Source organism: Orbicella faveolata, unplaced genomic scaffold (assembly GCF_042242905.1).
Source record: "Orbicella faveolata isolate gen_17 unplaced genomic scaffold, um_ofav_v1 contig_12, whole genome shotgun sequence".
NCBI lineage: Eukaryota > Metazoa > Cnidaria > Anthozoa > Scleractinia > Merulinidae > Orbicella > Orbicella faveolata.
In genome coordinates this window covers 10,453,981-10,468,209 of record NW_028301539.1, presented here as the reverse complement: position 1 = coordinate 10,468,209, position 14,229 = coordinate 10,453,981, and the positions used below count along the sequence as shown (strand labels likewise).

Sequence of the window (14,229 nt, the reverse complement as noted above, 5' to 3'; positions counted from 1 at the left end):
CTAAGCTCGATAGCGAAATAAATGCTCCTTTTCTCTTTTAAAAACGAGCACGACGACCCCCACTTTTTATTTCATAATTTCAGTAACTGAGAAAAAAAATTAGTAGAAATCTATAGCTTTTTTTTTTGGCAAATGAAATACATACTGCAGAGGGAGACATTATGTATTACAAATTATGTATCCTTTAAAGGATAAAATAATGCAGGGTATTTGAAGACATTTTCTCTGGGACGTACATAAATAAACAAACAAAGAAAGTCAAACTCTGTGTCATATAACACGCTACATTTAAAAATAATCGAGCTTATTTGTTGCGCACGGAGATTACCATAAGTCACCTAGATAACAGTATTTGTCAGCATTGTGGCGTGAAAACAAACACGGTGACCCCCTCTTTTTATTGCGTTTTTAATATCTCCTTGTCCTGTCAGCATACCAAGTTTCATTGGAAATCTATGGCGGTTTACTAGGGAATCACCTAAACAAATGGACGAAACCGCTCGAACTCCTCGATCAAAGCAGTTTTTGAACCTCAAAAATGTCTCAAAATGGCTTCAATTTTCAATACTTAAGTTCTAAAGAAGATTTAACCATTAGAGCAAGAGTTGTTCATTTCATCTGCCCTTCTCTTTCGCCGATCCTTGCTTGAAAGAATAATTGCTGGGCTCTGTGGCGCTACAAAGCTGTCGGATTCATCACACTCGAAAAGCTTGTCTTCCTCGGCCATGTTTTTCAACAAGTATTCAGCGTTTGGCACTCAAAACTTCTCCAATAATATTCGCGTTTGAGCCTCTTTTGCTCCAGGAGCGATGAAGATTTCGTTGAAAAGACGTCAAACTGACAGGCTTGTACTATGCCATCTAGTTTCTTCACGATTTTGTAAACATTTGCACAACAGCAAATTCATTTCTCCCTCGGATATGTCACATAGTTCCCTATATTCTCGTTTTCTTGGAAATAATACCGCTTCAATGCCTTCATGTCATTTTGTGTTTATACTACTTAAGCTTGTTGCAAAATAATTTCATGAAACTCGTCAACATTTTTGTTTTCTTTGTTTTCATTCTCGTTGGGGCTTTCAGTCTTCTCGTTTTCCAATTCCATTGATACAGAAATCGTCAGGGAAAATATTTTTCACGGCACAAATTACGAAAGAAAATTTCGGTTAACCGGCCACTACTTCTGAGAAATCTTTCTTGCGGGACACAGCGCGTAATCCCAAGCGGATAACATAGCTCCATCTTGCCCGCTCGGGTAGCCTATCACAGCGCAGGATTTGGTTCGTCTTGCCCGCTCACGGAGTTAGCCATATAATAATATCTCTATTAAGCCCCCTTTTCTAGAGGTACAATTTTGCCATAAGCCCCTCTTCTCCCTGCACCTAGCTTTTATCGTTTGGCAACAATTTTGTTTGTTTGTTTGTTTTTGTCGTTTTGCTCCTTTGTTGTTGTTTTGTTGTTTGTTTGTTTGCTTTTTTTTGCCATAAACATTACCTGACCACTGGAACTTAAAGCCCTAACCTGTCCCCACTTTAATAAAAGAAGCAACTGCAACTACCACACATTTTTATTTTATTACGTATTACAATAAAAATAATCAGCAAATAACAATAATTTAATCATCCATGCAATTAACTGTGCACGAAAATCAAAATAATTTGGAATATAAACTTGAAAGAACCAAATTGCTCAGTTTTCAATAAAGTATCCAGGGTCCACTAATCACAAACCAAACATAAAATCTGAGGTGACTCTAAACTCCCTGAGCAGAAGTTTCTTAAACTTTGAAAAAACTTGCATGTTAATAAACAAATGGGGGTCACCAAGCTCGTTTTTTGAGTTACAAGCTAGAACGTTAACTGAGGTTTTTAACAGGTTGCATTGTTCCTGTAGCAACTGTTTATTCAAGGGGAATGACCTAAACTTGTTGACCACTGATTGGGTATCAGTGAGATACCATTATTTGAGCATCACTTGATAAACAGTGGCAGTATTCATCCGTCTAAGTATAGCTATTGGAAAAGTGTTGAAAACTGTTGCCAGCCTCCTTAAGACAATACTTAATTTCAAACCTAATCGGAAAATTCATTCTGTATGAGTTACAAGGACAGCAATTTCGGCAACTCACATCATCAGCCAACACACTTTGAAGTGTGATTTGAAAATCACACTTCAATCCACAATTAGATCACTCTTAAATCACACTTAGATCACACTTCAGTAAATCACACTTAGATTACACTTAGTAAATCACACCGAGATCACACTTTAGTTAATCACGCTTAGATTACACTGAAGTAAATCACACTTAGATCACACTTAAGTAAATCACACATGGTTCAACTGATGCGTGACTACAGGCAGAATCCACTGAATGCATCATACTCTGTGGCTGAGAAGAAACAAAAGAGAAAGGATCCTATACTACAGCACATTTGTTCTATACCTTTCGCACGAACATGTATAGCAGAGAAGCTGTCCATCAGGTTGCCAATAAAATGCATATAACCTCCAAATGAAGGACCAGCCAAGTATAAAGGACAGTCGTCATCCGTTAGAGGACACTCTTTCAAACGCCAATGCTATATAGTCATTAACATTTTTAAGAAGAAGGGAAACTCCACTAATATTACAAAAGGCTGAACTCAATGGTCCCTTATTTGGTGGCTTCACTGCTTATCCACTTATTTGACCTTATATTATTATGATTATAGCCACGTAGTTCAAGCTCAAACCTGCCTTTTAATTTGTAGCCATTATTGTGAAAAAAAAAAAAAAAAAATGGTGGTCTACAAATTTTTCAGTGGAATTGTTCCTTATCTCATTCTCTGCTGGCATTGTTTATAATAAGGTCAGAGAGGCAACAATCAACCGCATAAATTATTTTAGGTCAGCATGTAAACGGATGCTCGACGTTTTAGGTAAAGGAAGCACAAAAAAAAAAAACCTGTTGAAGGAACTTCCCTTACTACGCACGATAACCTTAATGTGTATTCAAAGGACACAATTTTGCCTTTAATACTAGAGTAATGCTATACCCCGAGAATAATTTCAAGCAAAATAATCGAAATTAGGGCTGTCCATGTTCATTATCATTAATTAACAATTGTACATGCTAGCTGTTTTAAATCACAGACTTGAAGTCTGTCTCAAATTATTTAGAGTTCTTCCTTTGAATTCTTGCTTTCTTCAGGGGCGGAGGCTGCATTTTTGTGTGCAGACTGCATTTTGCTATGCATGGCACGAAGCATCTTTCCGTTATCTGCTCCATCTTTATCTTGCTCCCAGATGGTTCTCCAATTGAATCGATTTCCATTCATGCAACTGCAAGAGAAGAATCTCAGTTCACAACCTTGCCATTTCGAGCCCTCGTCCAATTGTGTAGTTACAGACAATCGCTGTTCACCGGTGTCAAGGATGGTGATTTCGTCTTTAAAGCAGGTCTGGCCGTGGCATTGGCAATAGACACCGGGACCATAATGGCAGTCAGAGTCGTCATGGCAACCCGAATAAGGAATGTAGCACTTATATGATGGTACATCGTCAGTTGAATAGTCCGTGGTAGAAAATCCTTGCATTGCCCATCCATTTGGCATACTAAATGGACAACCAAAGTTCTTCATTCCCAAGTAATAGCCTTCCAAATGTCTCACTTTTGCATAGTGTTCTGTACCCATGTACCTTTGTCCAAGTAATGTCCACACTGCAGTAAATGAATATCCAATTGGCTCTTCCCAGTTCGCTTCGGTCAAAAATTGGGCTATAAGCTCGCCCGTTCGTTCAGCATAGAGTTTCGCTCTTGTTTCTTTTGTTCCTCCTCTTATGATTAATCGTGTGGTAACTTCAAGGGATGAACTAGCGTCCGCTTCTTCTTGGGTTATACCAGCACAAGTAGAAATGTTTGTTTTTGTAATGTTTGTTCCACCTGTAAAAGCAACACAAGCCCTCACAGTGAAGTTTCGTTCATCGTAATTCTGCTCAGATTGAGAGAAGCAATGCTGATACATTCTAGATCCATATGTAACTCCTGTTACAACATTAGATCCGAATTCATTCAAAAACTTCTCATAAGCGGTGAAATTGTAATATCCTCGTCCCCGCGGCCCAACGCTCCGCGGCAAACTCTCAAATGCTGAAATAAAATGTTGAGATAATGTATGGCTGCTCTCGTCGTAGATGCATTCAGGCTTAATAACACAATGACCAACTTTCGATAGCACGTTTAAGGTAGAACCTTTCACTGTGCGATTACTTTTAGAAATCGATTCTGTTGTTTGATCCAAGGTAAAGCCAAGAGTAAAGTCTTTCTTTAACTCTGCTCCCAGTTTGTAGTTTTCTGCAACGCTTGAGTAAAAGGCTTCTGTGCTTTCGAAGTAAGTAGAGTCGTTGTCAATAATTTCACTTTTATTGCAGACAAAGCAATCTTGTGATTTGTTGAGAATTAGTACAGGTGCACCACCGATCAGCTCTTCGCCAAGCAGATCAGTTTTTGCGAGGTAAAACACCTGGCCAACTGGAGGGTGAAGATCTTTAGCGTGCACTCCCAATTGTAAAAACAAAGAGAAAAAGAGTGCTGAACTGATTGCTCCAAGCGTTATCATAACTGCAATGAAAACAGTCGTTTTTGATTAGTACCTTAGCTATATGAAGTAGGTGTGTTTTATTCATGTTCTTTAGTGATTTTTGGGCTTCAGGAAGAATATAACCGTTTTTCCCCTTACAAATCCTTATCATGATTTCGACTGTTGCGTAGCCTGAATACTAATATATGTACGAGGGACGCTCAATTTAAGTGATCTATGATATCAAAAGGGTGGTAAAGAGTATTTTCGTGATTCGTGAGTGGCGTGTTTTTTTTCCCGTGAAATATGAAAGGGCTTTTTTTTTTTTTTTTTTTTTTTTCTTGGGTCGTGATTTCATTAGAAGCCGTGAACCGTGATTTTCCAAAATAATCCTCCGTGAGATGAGAAAAAAGTATTTAATTCGTTGTGAACTGTGATTCTGGTTGTGTCTTCTATTATTTTCGACCGTAATTAACAATATTGCGTGACCGTGACAGGACAATCATCCCTCTACGTGTTCTTGGTCAGATTTCTTTTTGCTGCGCCCAGAAAAAGAAGCGGACGGATGATAAAGACATCTAACAAGGCTGTACTTTGTACGTAACTTTTCAAATATCATAAGTTACGTGAGTTTGTGTCAAAAAATGCCAATTTATTTTCGCGAGACGAGAAATCCCGATTTTATTTCCCGTGAATCGTGAAAGGACCAATTTATTTTCTGTGAAACGTGATCTTAACAAACTTAACACTAGTCTTTCAGCCAATACCATCATAGCTAAACTGGCCAATCACGTTCAATGGACCAGACTTATAACATCATCGACTGACAAACACTATTCATTTGACTCTGAAGATGGTTTTCGCTTAGGTTGTGGAAACATCAGTCACCAACAACAGTTCTTCTCAGAACTACCCTCACCCGGACGATCACACTATACGAACTACTGATTTAAAAGTCTCCCGCCAAAACCTTAAAGAGTCCCTAGGCATCCCGTGATCCGCCGCAAGTCTCTCCAACATGCCGTCAGAATAATAATTTCCGACTAATTCGTCCCCCAATCGTCAGAAATTATATAAATCAGTCATACTACACAGGCTGAAGCAAAATGATCAACTCACTGGCGTGAAAACAGGAGTGAACTCTTGCTATTTAATTAGTCAGGTGTGCTGATTTGAAATTCAGTATAGCTCTCCTTGAAGAAAAAAAAGATGACTGAACAATGGCTGTAATAATCTTACAAGACAATTAAGTAGCTAGACAGGTTGATAGGAAGAACAAAACAACAATGGCCTGTATTAACCTGGTTTTAGAGTTTTCCATTTCTTCTTTCTACATCTTATCAAGAAAAAAAAAAGCTGTCGGCGGTGAGACAGACGTGGTGGATGTGAATTCAAAAACAATTACAAACTAGGAAAAACGCCCCGAAATCGAATAATTTGCTTCATGATTGCGGTGCAACAACTTCAACTAGCCATGTAGCTCTTCATAACGAATTGAAAAAAAAAAAAAAAAAAAAAGATTTTAGGAGTGGCTTGTCGTTCAAATTTGAATTTTTTATTTGTCTTCGCAAGCAAACTTATTATTTGTCTAGAACTCACTGGATAATACGTCCAGGTAAATGAAAGACACACAAAATAGGGAATAATTGCTCTCGATTTTTACGGCTTAATAAAGAAAAATCGTTTTTCCTAATACATGTTACATCCACGTACTTGATTTAGATTTAAAATGCATTGTACGCCTTTAGAAAGTGTTAGTTCGTGTCTTCCTAGTGCGAGTGCGTTGTTTACGGTAGTTACACTGAGTTGTAACTACATTTGAATTTTTGTCTAGAACTACTCCTCAATGAATTACAAGGTGCAGTATAATCAACCTCGTTCCCAGGGTCTTTTCCCTGGCTTGGGGGTGGGGCGGGAAAAGGCCCTGGGATCGGCCGGTGAATCCTTCATATTGATTGGTTGTTTGTTTTAAATAATTAAAGCAAAATTTGGCCAAATAAAGATAATTTATGCATTATGCCGAAATAAAAATGGCGGAAAGTATGTCCACTCCGACGAAGATTTCTCCTCGCAATCCAGTTTGCAGACTCTGTGGTGATTCTCATGAGAGTCGCTATATGCTTCGAATATTCAGCAAAGCTGGTTCATCAAAAGATCTGTGCGCCAAAGTCCATAAAACGTGTGGCATAAAAATTTCGGAAGACGATATGAGGTCAAAGGTTTTATGTAGGGGTTGTGTTTCGTTCGTGAACAAGATGGAACAGTTTATTCAGAGAGCCCAATCCATAGAGAATACACCGTTGGATCAAAGCTCAGAATATGCTGTAAAGCGATGCGTTCAGCTGTCACCTTCTTCGCTTCAGCCGTCGAAGCGTTTATCATCCAATATGCCATCCGAAAGCTCTGTGCACGTGGATGAGCCGTCGAAGCCAATCACACCAACAAGAAAGCAGCTCTCCTTCTCAACTCCACAAGCTGCGACAATTTTAATGCCTAAATCAACCGGAGATAACTGCTCAGCCTCTTCTACGGATCAGCCGAGAAGAAATACTTCGACGTCTGCAGAACAGTCGTCTTTCTCAACACCGCAAGATGCTACCGGCGTGACCGCGGTGCCAATGTCTAAATCAAAAGGACATGATTGCACAATCACTTCCTTGGATCAGCTGTCGAGGCGAACGACATTAAGTTCGGTAGAGCAGCCTTCATTTCCAACTCAGCAAGCTGCAACTGTTCTAAGGCCTAAATCAACAGGAGACAATGACTGTACATCATTATTTGAAGGGCAGTCGTTATTGACTGAAAGACAGCAGAAAATGATTGTACAAGCTGTCAGCCACAAGGATGCAATTGTACTGGCGACTATCTTGAAAGATCACTGTCCAAGTGTTGTGAAAGAGTTGAAGAAAATCGTTAGTGAGGAGTTGAAAACATCGTGTGCAGAGCTGTGCAAGCGTTCTCAAGGTTCCATTTTATATGGAAATGATTATGACAGCATGAAAGACTTTGATTTCAGCAAAGTTTGGCTTGAATTGAAGACGAACCTCCCTTTCTTTGTTGAGCTCATGAACGCAGTGTCTGGCAAGGAGAACTCCGTCGCAGAAACAAAGCTTGAGCTTCAAGTAAAGTACAGTTTTTTGTACTCGATCCTTATGAACGAGAGGTGGCATGAACTCAACCTGGTGAAACGTGTGAATACAGTTCTCATCATTGAAGGTGGATGTACCAAAAAGGTCAGTAATATAATTTATAAGTTGATGATGTATAAAAAATTCATTGCTTTCCTTTATTATGTCCCTTACTCCCACTGCGTGAGTGGTATCAATTCATACATTGAATACAATCTATGGTTGATCCTCTTTTCTTATACAAAGCTTGACAGAACGTTTGTTATTGTTTGGTAGTTTGGTGTCAACGGTGAGTCATTAGTTAGGCTGTGATTGAGATTGTATTTGAAGAATTAATTAAAAAGCATGTAATGTATAGGATATTTACACAGCGGCGTGAAGATATGAATTTTATTTTTGGGTGGTAAAGCAAGATTCTACAAACGAGTGCAGCGAGTGAGAAAAATATTGTTTTGACACACCATGTAATCAGTTGTCTTTTCATGTATAGACAACTAACTGTTTGTAAGCACAACCATGAAAGTCATAAATATCCTCACTAGTGGGGATATGGCCAATATGCCACTTGGGTCCTGGATTTAGTTTCGTATGGATTTTATGTGTATTACATTTCCAGTAGAACACTCATGTCCATATAATAATAAGTGATCTTTGCAATGAATTGAAAATAAGAGATCAGTATTGCATGTATGCTGAATTTGACACTTTTATTTCTGCTCCCCTTGTAATAGCTTCAAGAACGACTGAATAAACTTGGCGTGTGCCTGTCGACTGGGAGAAGGGATACCCTGCTAAAGCTCTTAGGAGGTCACTTTTCGGATATAGTGGTGCAGCAAGTAAAGAAAGGAAGTGTGTTCCGAGGCACTGGTGACAACTGGGACCTGAAAATTTTGAAGGGTCACATGAGAAAGGAAATCCAGAATGATGATCTGCACTTGTTTGCCAGTAACCTGATTGAAAACAGAATCGACTTCAATCACTTGCCCAATGACAGCCCCAAAGGCAACATTAGAGATTTCCCTCGACATAATTTTTCTTTAAATGTACCAGAATGGAAAAGGTATGCTGAATGTGCCGAAATCATTGTTGGGCGAATTGTTCTTGAGTTCTTTCCCAAATTTAAGTTCTTGAAAGCTGTTATCCCCGAGCACATTTCTCATGAGTACAGCCAACAAATGTCAGAGAAGTCCATCATAGTAAGCCTGCCAATCATCAATGCAAATGAAGCAAAGTATGATGATTGTGTTAACATTTTAAGAACCTATGAAAAGTGGATTGCTGAAATCTATGTTCAAGCAGGGCTGCTAGATGAAATGCCACACACAGATAATCCACCAATTCCTGAAGGACCTGCAGCACCTGGACAGACAAATGCACACCAACAAGACACCCATGATGACCCAATGAGAGATATGAAGATTACATTTGCAGGTGATCAGCTAACTCGTGTGAGATTTGCAGGTGCCAAAGATTTGCTGTCTGGTTCGCACACAGCAGCTGATCGTTTTGAACATTGCTCGCCCTTTAAACCAGTGATGTGGCATACCAAAGCATCCCTTTTACAGTATTCATACTCATTTCTTCACAAAGCAGAGTCTGTCAATCAAGTTGGCACCTTAAAGTACTTCAGGGAGAAATACAATAGGAGGAATGCTACCCCTTCCAAAGTTCTTGACTCCTATGAAGGAAGCGAAGAGTTGTTCCTCAGTGTGGGGAAAGCCTACATAGTAACTGCTGCCCTGAACTTTTTTGGGATGTCAGACCTTGAGGAAAGGCCCTCATTACATAACTTCCCAGAAAACATTGTGCGTGAGACCTTAGAAAACAAGAAGAAATACTTTGATGATGCTTTTGGCAAGTTCATTGACAAGTTCCTTTTACAGAAAGTAGATGTCAATGACTGCTGCAATGATGATGACTATGTCAAGAATTATGCCCTTTGTTTTATTTTCTTGGCTATTCTTGTCATGCAAATGAAGGACACTGCAGCAGAGGGAGATGGCAGCAGAAATCTCATCAACCAAAAACTCTTGCTGTCAGTTTTCAAGTCAATGGGGGCTTACAGCAAATATGCCATTGAAATGTTTGTGAGTATAGCCCAAATTGAGTGCCTATTAACTCCACGCCTGGCTGAACAGTTCAAATGGGGATTTTTTGTCAATTGGAGGGGTGGTGCTGGAAGGAATATTGAAGACGACCTGGCCCAAGAAATTTCTAACCGTTGCAGTAAAAGCATTGTCCAGAGGCAGGGACCAAACAAAACCCTGAACTCTATAAGCAAGGTCTGCAAAGCAACCACTGGCATCCATCAGATTGTAGAAGAATTTGACTGTTCTGTAGGGATCCACAAGACATCTGTGCAACATACAACACGTGACTCACTTAAAGATGAGAAAGAAATGGTGTCTGACCTATTGCGATTGAATCCTTTCAATCATATGCCAGCAAGATTTCATGACAGCTTCCCTGACATTAAAAGGTCTCCTCTAAGGTATTTAAACATTGTGGACTATCATCAGTGGCTAGCCAAACACTTGGAAGAGTTATCAACTTAGACATACACTTAAATGAAGATCACTGAGGGCCTAGTTAATCAATAGTGTTCTTTAGGAGAGTAAATCAATGTTCACAGTATTTATGATGATGTTCTAATCATCATCAGAGATCATCAGTTCTACATATAGTATTGTGCTCAGATATAAGCGAAAAGAACAAAATGTAAAAAAAAAAAAAGATCAATGTCACGGTAACAACATAATTAATTAAATATCAATAGTGTATTTTAATAGAGTAAATCAAAGTTCACAGTATTTACAATTTATGGTGATGTTCTGATCATCATCAGAGTTCATTTCAGTTTTACATCTAGTATTGTGCTGAGATAATCATATATGCATGATAAGAACAAATGTAGACAAACTGATCAGTGTCATTGTAACAACAGAAATAATTAAATATCAATAGTGTATTTTAAGAGTAAATCAAGGAATATCTACAGCAGTTCACAGTATTTACAATTTATAATGATGTTCTGATCATCTTTAGAGTTCGTTTCAATTCTACACATAGTATTGTGCTCAGATATGTGTGATAAGTGAAATGTAGACAAACTGATCAGTGTCATGGCAACAACACAGAAATAATTAAATGTCAATAGTGTATTTTAAGACAGTAAATCCAGATATATCTATAGCAGTTCACAGTATTTACAATTTATGATGTTCTGATCATCATCAGAGTCCATTTCAGTTCTACACATAGTACTGTGCTCAGATATAAGTGAAAAGAACAAATGTAGACAAACTGATCAGTGTCATGGCAACAACATGGAAATAATTAAATAACAATAGTGTGTTTTAAGACAGTAAATCCAGATATATCTACAGCAGTTCACAGTATTTACAATTTATGATGATGTTCCGATCATCATCAGAGTCCATTTCAGTTCTACACATAGTACTGTGCTCAGATATAAGTGAAAAGAACAAATGTAGACAAACTGATCAGTGTCATGGCAACAACACGGAAATAATTAAATGTCAATAGTGTGTTTTAAGACAGTAAATCCAGATATATCTATAGCAGTTCACAGTATTTACAATTTATGATGTTCTGATCATCATCAGAGTCCATTTCAGTTCTACACATAGTACTGTGCTCAGATATAAGCGAAAAGAACAAATGTAGACAAACTGATCAGTGTCATGGCAACAACATGGAAATAATTAAATAACAATAGTGTGTTTTAAGACAGTAAATCCAGATATATCTACAGCAGTTCACAGTATTTACAATTTATGATGATGTTCTGATCATCATCAGAGTCCATTTCAGTTCTACACATAGTACTGTGCTCAGATATAAGCGAAAAGAACAAATGTAGACAAACTGATCAGTGTCATGGCAACAACACGGAAATAATTAAATATCAATAGTGTTTTTTAAGAGAATAAATCAAGATATATCTATAGTAGTTGACAGAATTTACAATTTATGTTGATGTTCTAATCTTTGGAGTTCATTTTAGTTTGACATGTCAACAGGAGTATGCTCAGATATCGGCGAACAGAACATTTTAAGTTGATGCTCTAATCATCATCGGAGTCCATTTCAGTTGTACACATAACAGTGTGTGCAGATATAAGTGAAAAGATCTGAGAAGAACAGGTTTCATCCCATATGCCAAATGATTTCAACAAGTCTGCTTCTGACTCAATAAATTCCACTCCCTCCACAACCTTTGCAGCCAGATTCTTATCTACAGAAATGTCAAATAGCGTTGAACACTCTGATGCCACTTTGGACTCGTGGTCAGAAATTGCACTCTTTATTAACCTTTCAAGGATAATGCGGTTATCGTTAGATAGAAATCTGACCTTGCTTCTAATAGCTTGGGGTAGATCCTCTTCAGTTGTTTTGAACTTGTCATCGCATATGCAGCAACAGTTCTCTTGTTGAACACTGGAGAATCCAAAGTAATCCAGAAGGAGTTTCCTTTGACAGGTGTCTTCTGATCTACAATATGACTTCATTGATTCTTCCACAGGTTTTTTATTATTTCCAATATCAGAGTTATTGTAGTAAAGTGTAGCACATGATGAAAGTCCCGTACGGCCGGCACGACCAATTTCTTGCATGTAAGCTTCTAGGCTACTTGGTGGTGTTATGTGGATGATGTTGGTCACGTAAGGAGCATCAACACCCATGCCAAGTGCTGATGTTGCAAATAGCACCCTCACCCTCGATTGTTCTTTCTTTATTTCTGATATTATGTCTTTCTTCATGCGACTCATTTGGGGGGCATGGAACTGTGCAAACAGTCTTGCAGTGGGTTCTAATGTTTCTCCAACACACTGTTTGGCTTTCAATATTCTTTCAAATAAGCCATAAGCATATCCGCAGTATTTCAGTTTCAGGTAAATGATTGTCATTGGGTAGTTTTCTCTTTGAATTGCCAGTTCATTGGCTATGGGTTTAAGGATTCTGTCATAACCTTCATTCCCATGATGATTACTAAGACGCACTTTCTTGTCCAGGTATATGTTCACTCGGTTAGGGTTTCGAGCAACAATTTTACAGTCATTTTTCAATTGCAGACTTTGTTTCAAGTCTCTCAATAAACGAGGTGGTGCTGTTGCTGTCAGAGCCATTGTGGGTACATTGGGAAAGAATGCCTTCAACACTGACAGGTCTTTGAAGTCTTTTCTAAAATCTTCACCCCTGAAAAAGAAAAAGAAACCCTGAGCTACAAATCTTCAAACATAAGTGCAATGAGACATACTAACAAATTTTTGTTTAAGAGTAAGAATGTTTACTTAGTAGTATCTTGTTATTATGGTTCAGCTGTAAGAGCATGGCATGGAGACAATGTATGATGTTCCAATAAGCAGTGTAAATATCATAGAATTCACTGATGAATTATCAATATAGTTCATAGAGTAAAATTTTCATCGTTTGTAAACAGAAAGAGAATAGAGCAGATTTTTTCCGAATTGTATTCGCAATGTAAATACTTGTCGGTGCCGTAACCGTGATTTAGATTTCCCGGAAATAAGCTAAGTCTGTAACAAACATGACATGAATAGACAAGGAATGAACATTTTACGCACTTACCATAATTCAACACAGTGAGCTTCGTCAACAATGCAGGCAACAACATTCTCTTGGAAGACTTTGCTTCCCATTAGCTCTCGACCTTCCTTACTTAATAGAGTCTCTGGATGGGCGAATACAATTGAAGTGTTGCCATTAACAACATCTCGAGGAAACTTCGTTGAATCCGGGACCACGTGCTCGCTTGGTTCTTGTTCATTTCCGAACAAGTTCTCGGCCGGTTCCTTCTCGTTTACAGCAAGCTGTAAGACATCAGCGGTTATCCTGCGAGCTTTTAAGACTTTCAGCTGATCTTCAATGATGGAATTTAATGGACATACCACAATAACTATGTTCTTGGTGGTCTTCACAGGAATAAGATGAGGTAGAAGGTGAAAGAGCATTGACTTGCCAAATCCAGTAGGTAGGACTCCAATAACATCCTGACCTTTCAGCATATATTCAAAACACTTCATTTGAAGAGGTTTTAAATTTAAAGGTGGAAAATTACCGTTATTTAAGGAAAATCCGACTCGACGAAGCACTGACAAAAACTTTGGTTCACTCGACGAGACCGCCATCTTGAAAGTTCCGTTTAACATATGATAATTTAGTACACCCAAGATATTTGGGTGTTCTGAGATCATGTGACCAGCCGATCCCAGGGCCTTTTCCCGCCCCACCCCCAAGCCAGGGAAAAGACCCTGGGAACGAGGTTGCAGTATAATGAAATTGGAATTAGTATAATTGGCTTGGAAATGGGTTTGACTACTTGCTATTAAAGTAGCTAGATATGCTAACTGAACATGAAATGAAATTAGCTCTTCTCTAGAAGGGAACATATTCTTCTTGCACGACAATACTGAGCTACATGGCCTGATCAGGAAGAAAACAAAAACACAAAACAAACAATGGCCTTACTAAGCTGTTTCTTCTTTACAACACTTA

At 38.4% G+C, this 14,229-nt stretch overlaps 3 protein-coding genes across 3 annotated transcripts; 1 reads left to right on the top strand and 2 right to left on the bottom strand.

Annotated features, from left to right (window-relative positions):
• Positions 1-3,157: 3,157 nt before the first annotated feature.
• Positions 3,158-4,600, bottom strand: LOC110050175 (DELTA-alicitoxin-Pse2b-like). The gene has a single exon (XM_020756062.2). It carries the CDS (start codon positions 4,598-4,600, stop codon positions 3,158-3,160), a length of 1,443 nt encoding a protein of 480 aa, XP_020611721.2.
• A 1,950-nt stretch (positions 4,601-6,550) lies between these two features.
• LOC149116567 (uncharacterized) lies at positions 6,551-10,438 on the top strand. The gene is made up of 2 exons (XM_089282337.1): positions 6,551-7,794; positions 8,421-10,438. Exons 1-2 carry the CDS (start codon positions 6,571-6,573, stop codon positions 10,242-10,244), a joined length of 3,048 nt encoding a protein of 1,015 aa, XP_089138463.1. The 5' UTR covers positions 6,551-6,570; the 3' UTR covers positions 10,245-10,438.
• A 9-nt stretch (positions 10,439-10,447) lies between these two features.
• Positions 10,448-13,994, bottom strand: LOC149116566 (recQ-like DNA helicase Blm). The gene is made up of 2 exons (XM_089282338.1): positions 13,303-13,994; positions 10,448-12,909 (listed from the first exon to the last, which is right to left on the bottom strand). The coding sequence occupies exons 1-2, from the start codon at positions 13,926-13,928 to the stop codon at positions 11,778-11,780; spliced, it is 1,758 nt and encodes a 585-aa protein (XP_089138464.1). The 5' UTR covers positions 13,929-13,994; the 3' UTR covers positions 10,448-11,777.
• Between the last annotated feature and the right edge of the window lie 235 nt (positions 13,995-14,229).

Bases quoted from the DNA above. Each gene is read 5' to 3' on its own strand.
- LOC110050175 (XM_020756062.2), bottom strand. From the start codon at position 4,600: ATGATAACGCTTGGAGCAATCAGTTCAGCACTCTTTTTCTCTTTGTTT.
- LOC149116567 (XM_089282337.1), top strand. From the start codon at position 6,571: ATGCATTATGCCGAAATAAAAATGGCGGAAAGTATGTCCACTCCGACG. The intron at 7,795-8,420 runs GTCAGTAATATA...CCCTTGTAATAG, and splicing joins AAGGTGGATGTACCAAAAAG to CTTCAAGAACGACTGAATAA.
- LOC149116566 (XM_089282338.1), bottom strand. From the start codon at position 13,928: ATGATCTCAGAACACCCAAATATCTTGGGTGTACTAAATTATCATATG. The intron at 12,910-13,302 runs GTAAGTGCGTAA...TTTCTTTTTCAG, and splicing joins GCTCACTGTGTTGAATTATG to GGGTGAAGATTTTAGAAAAG.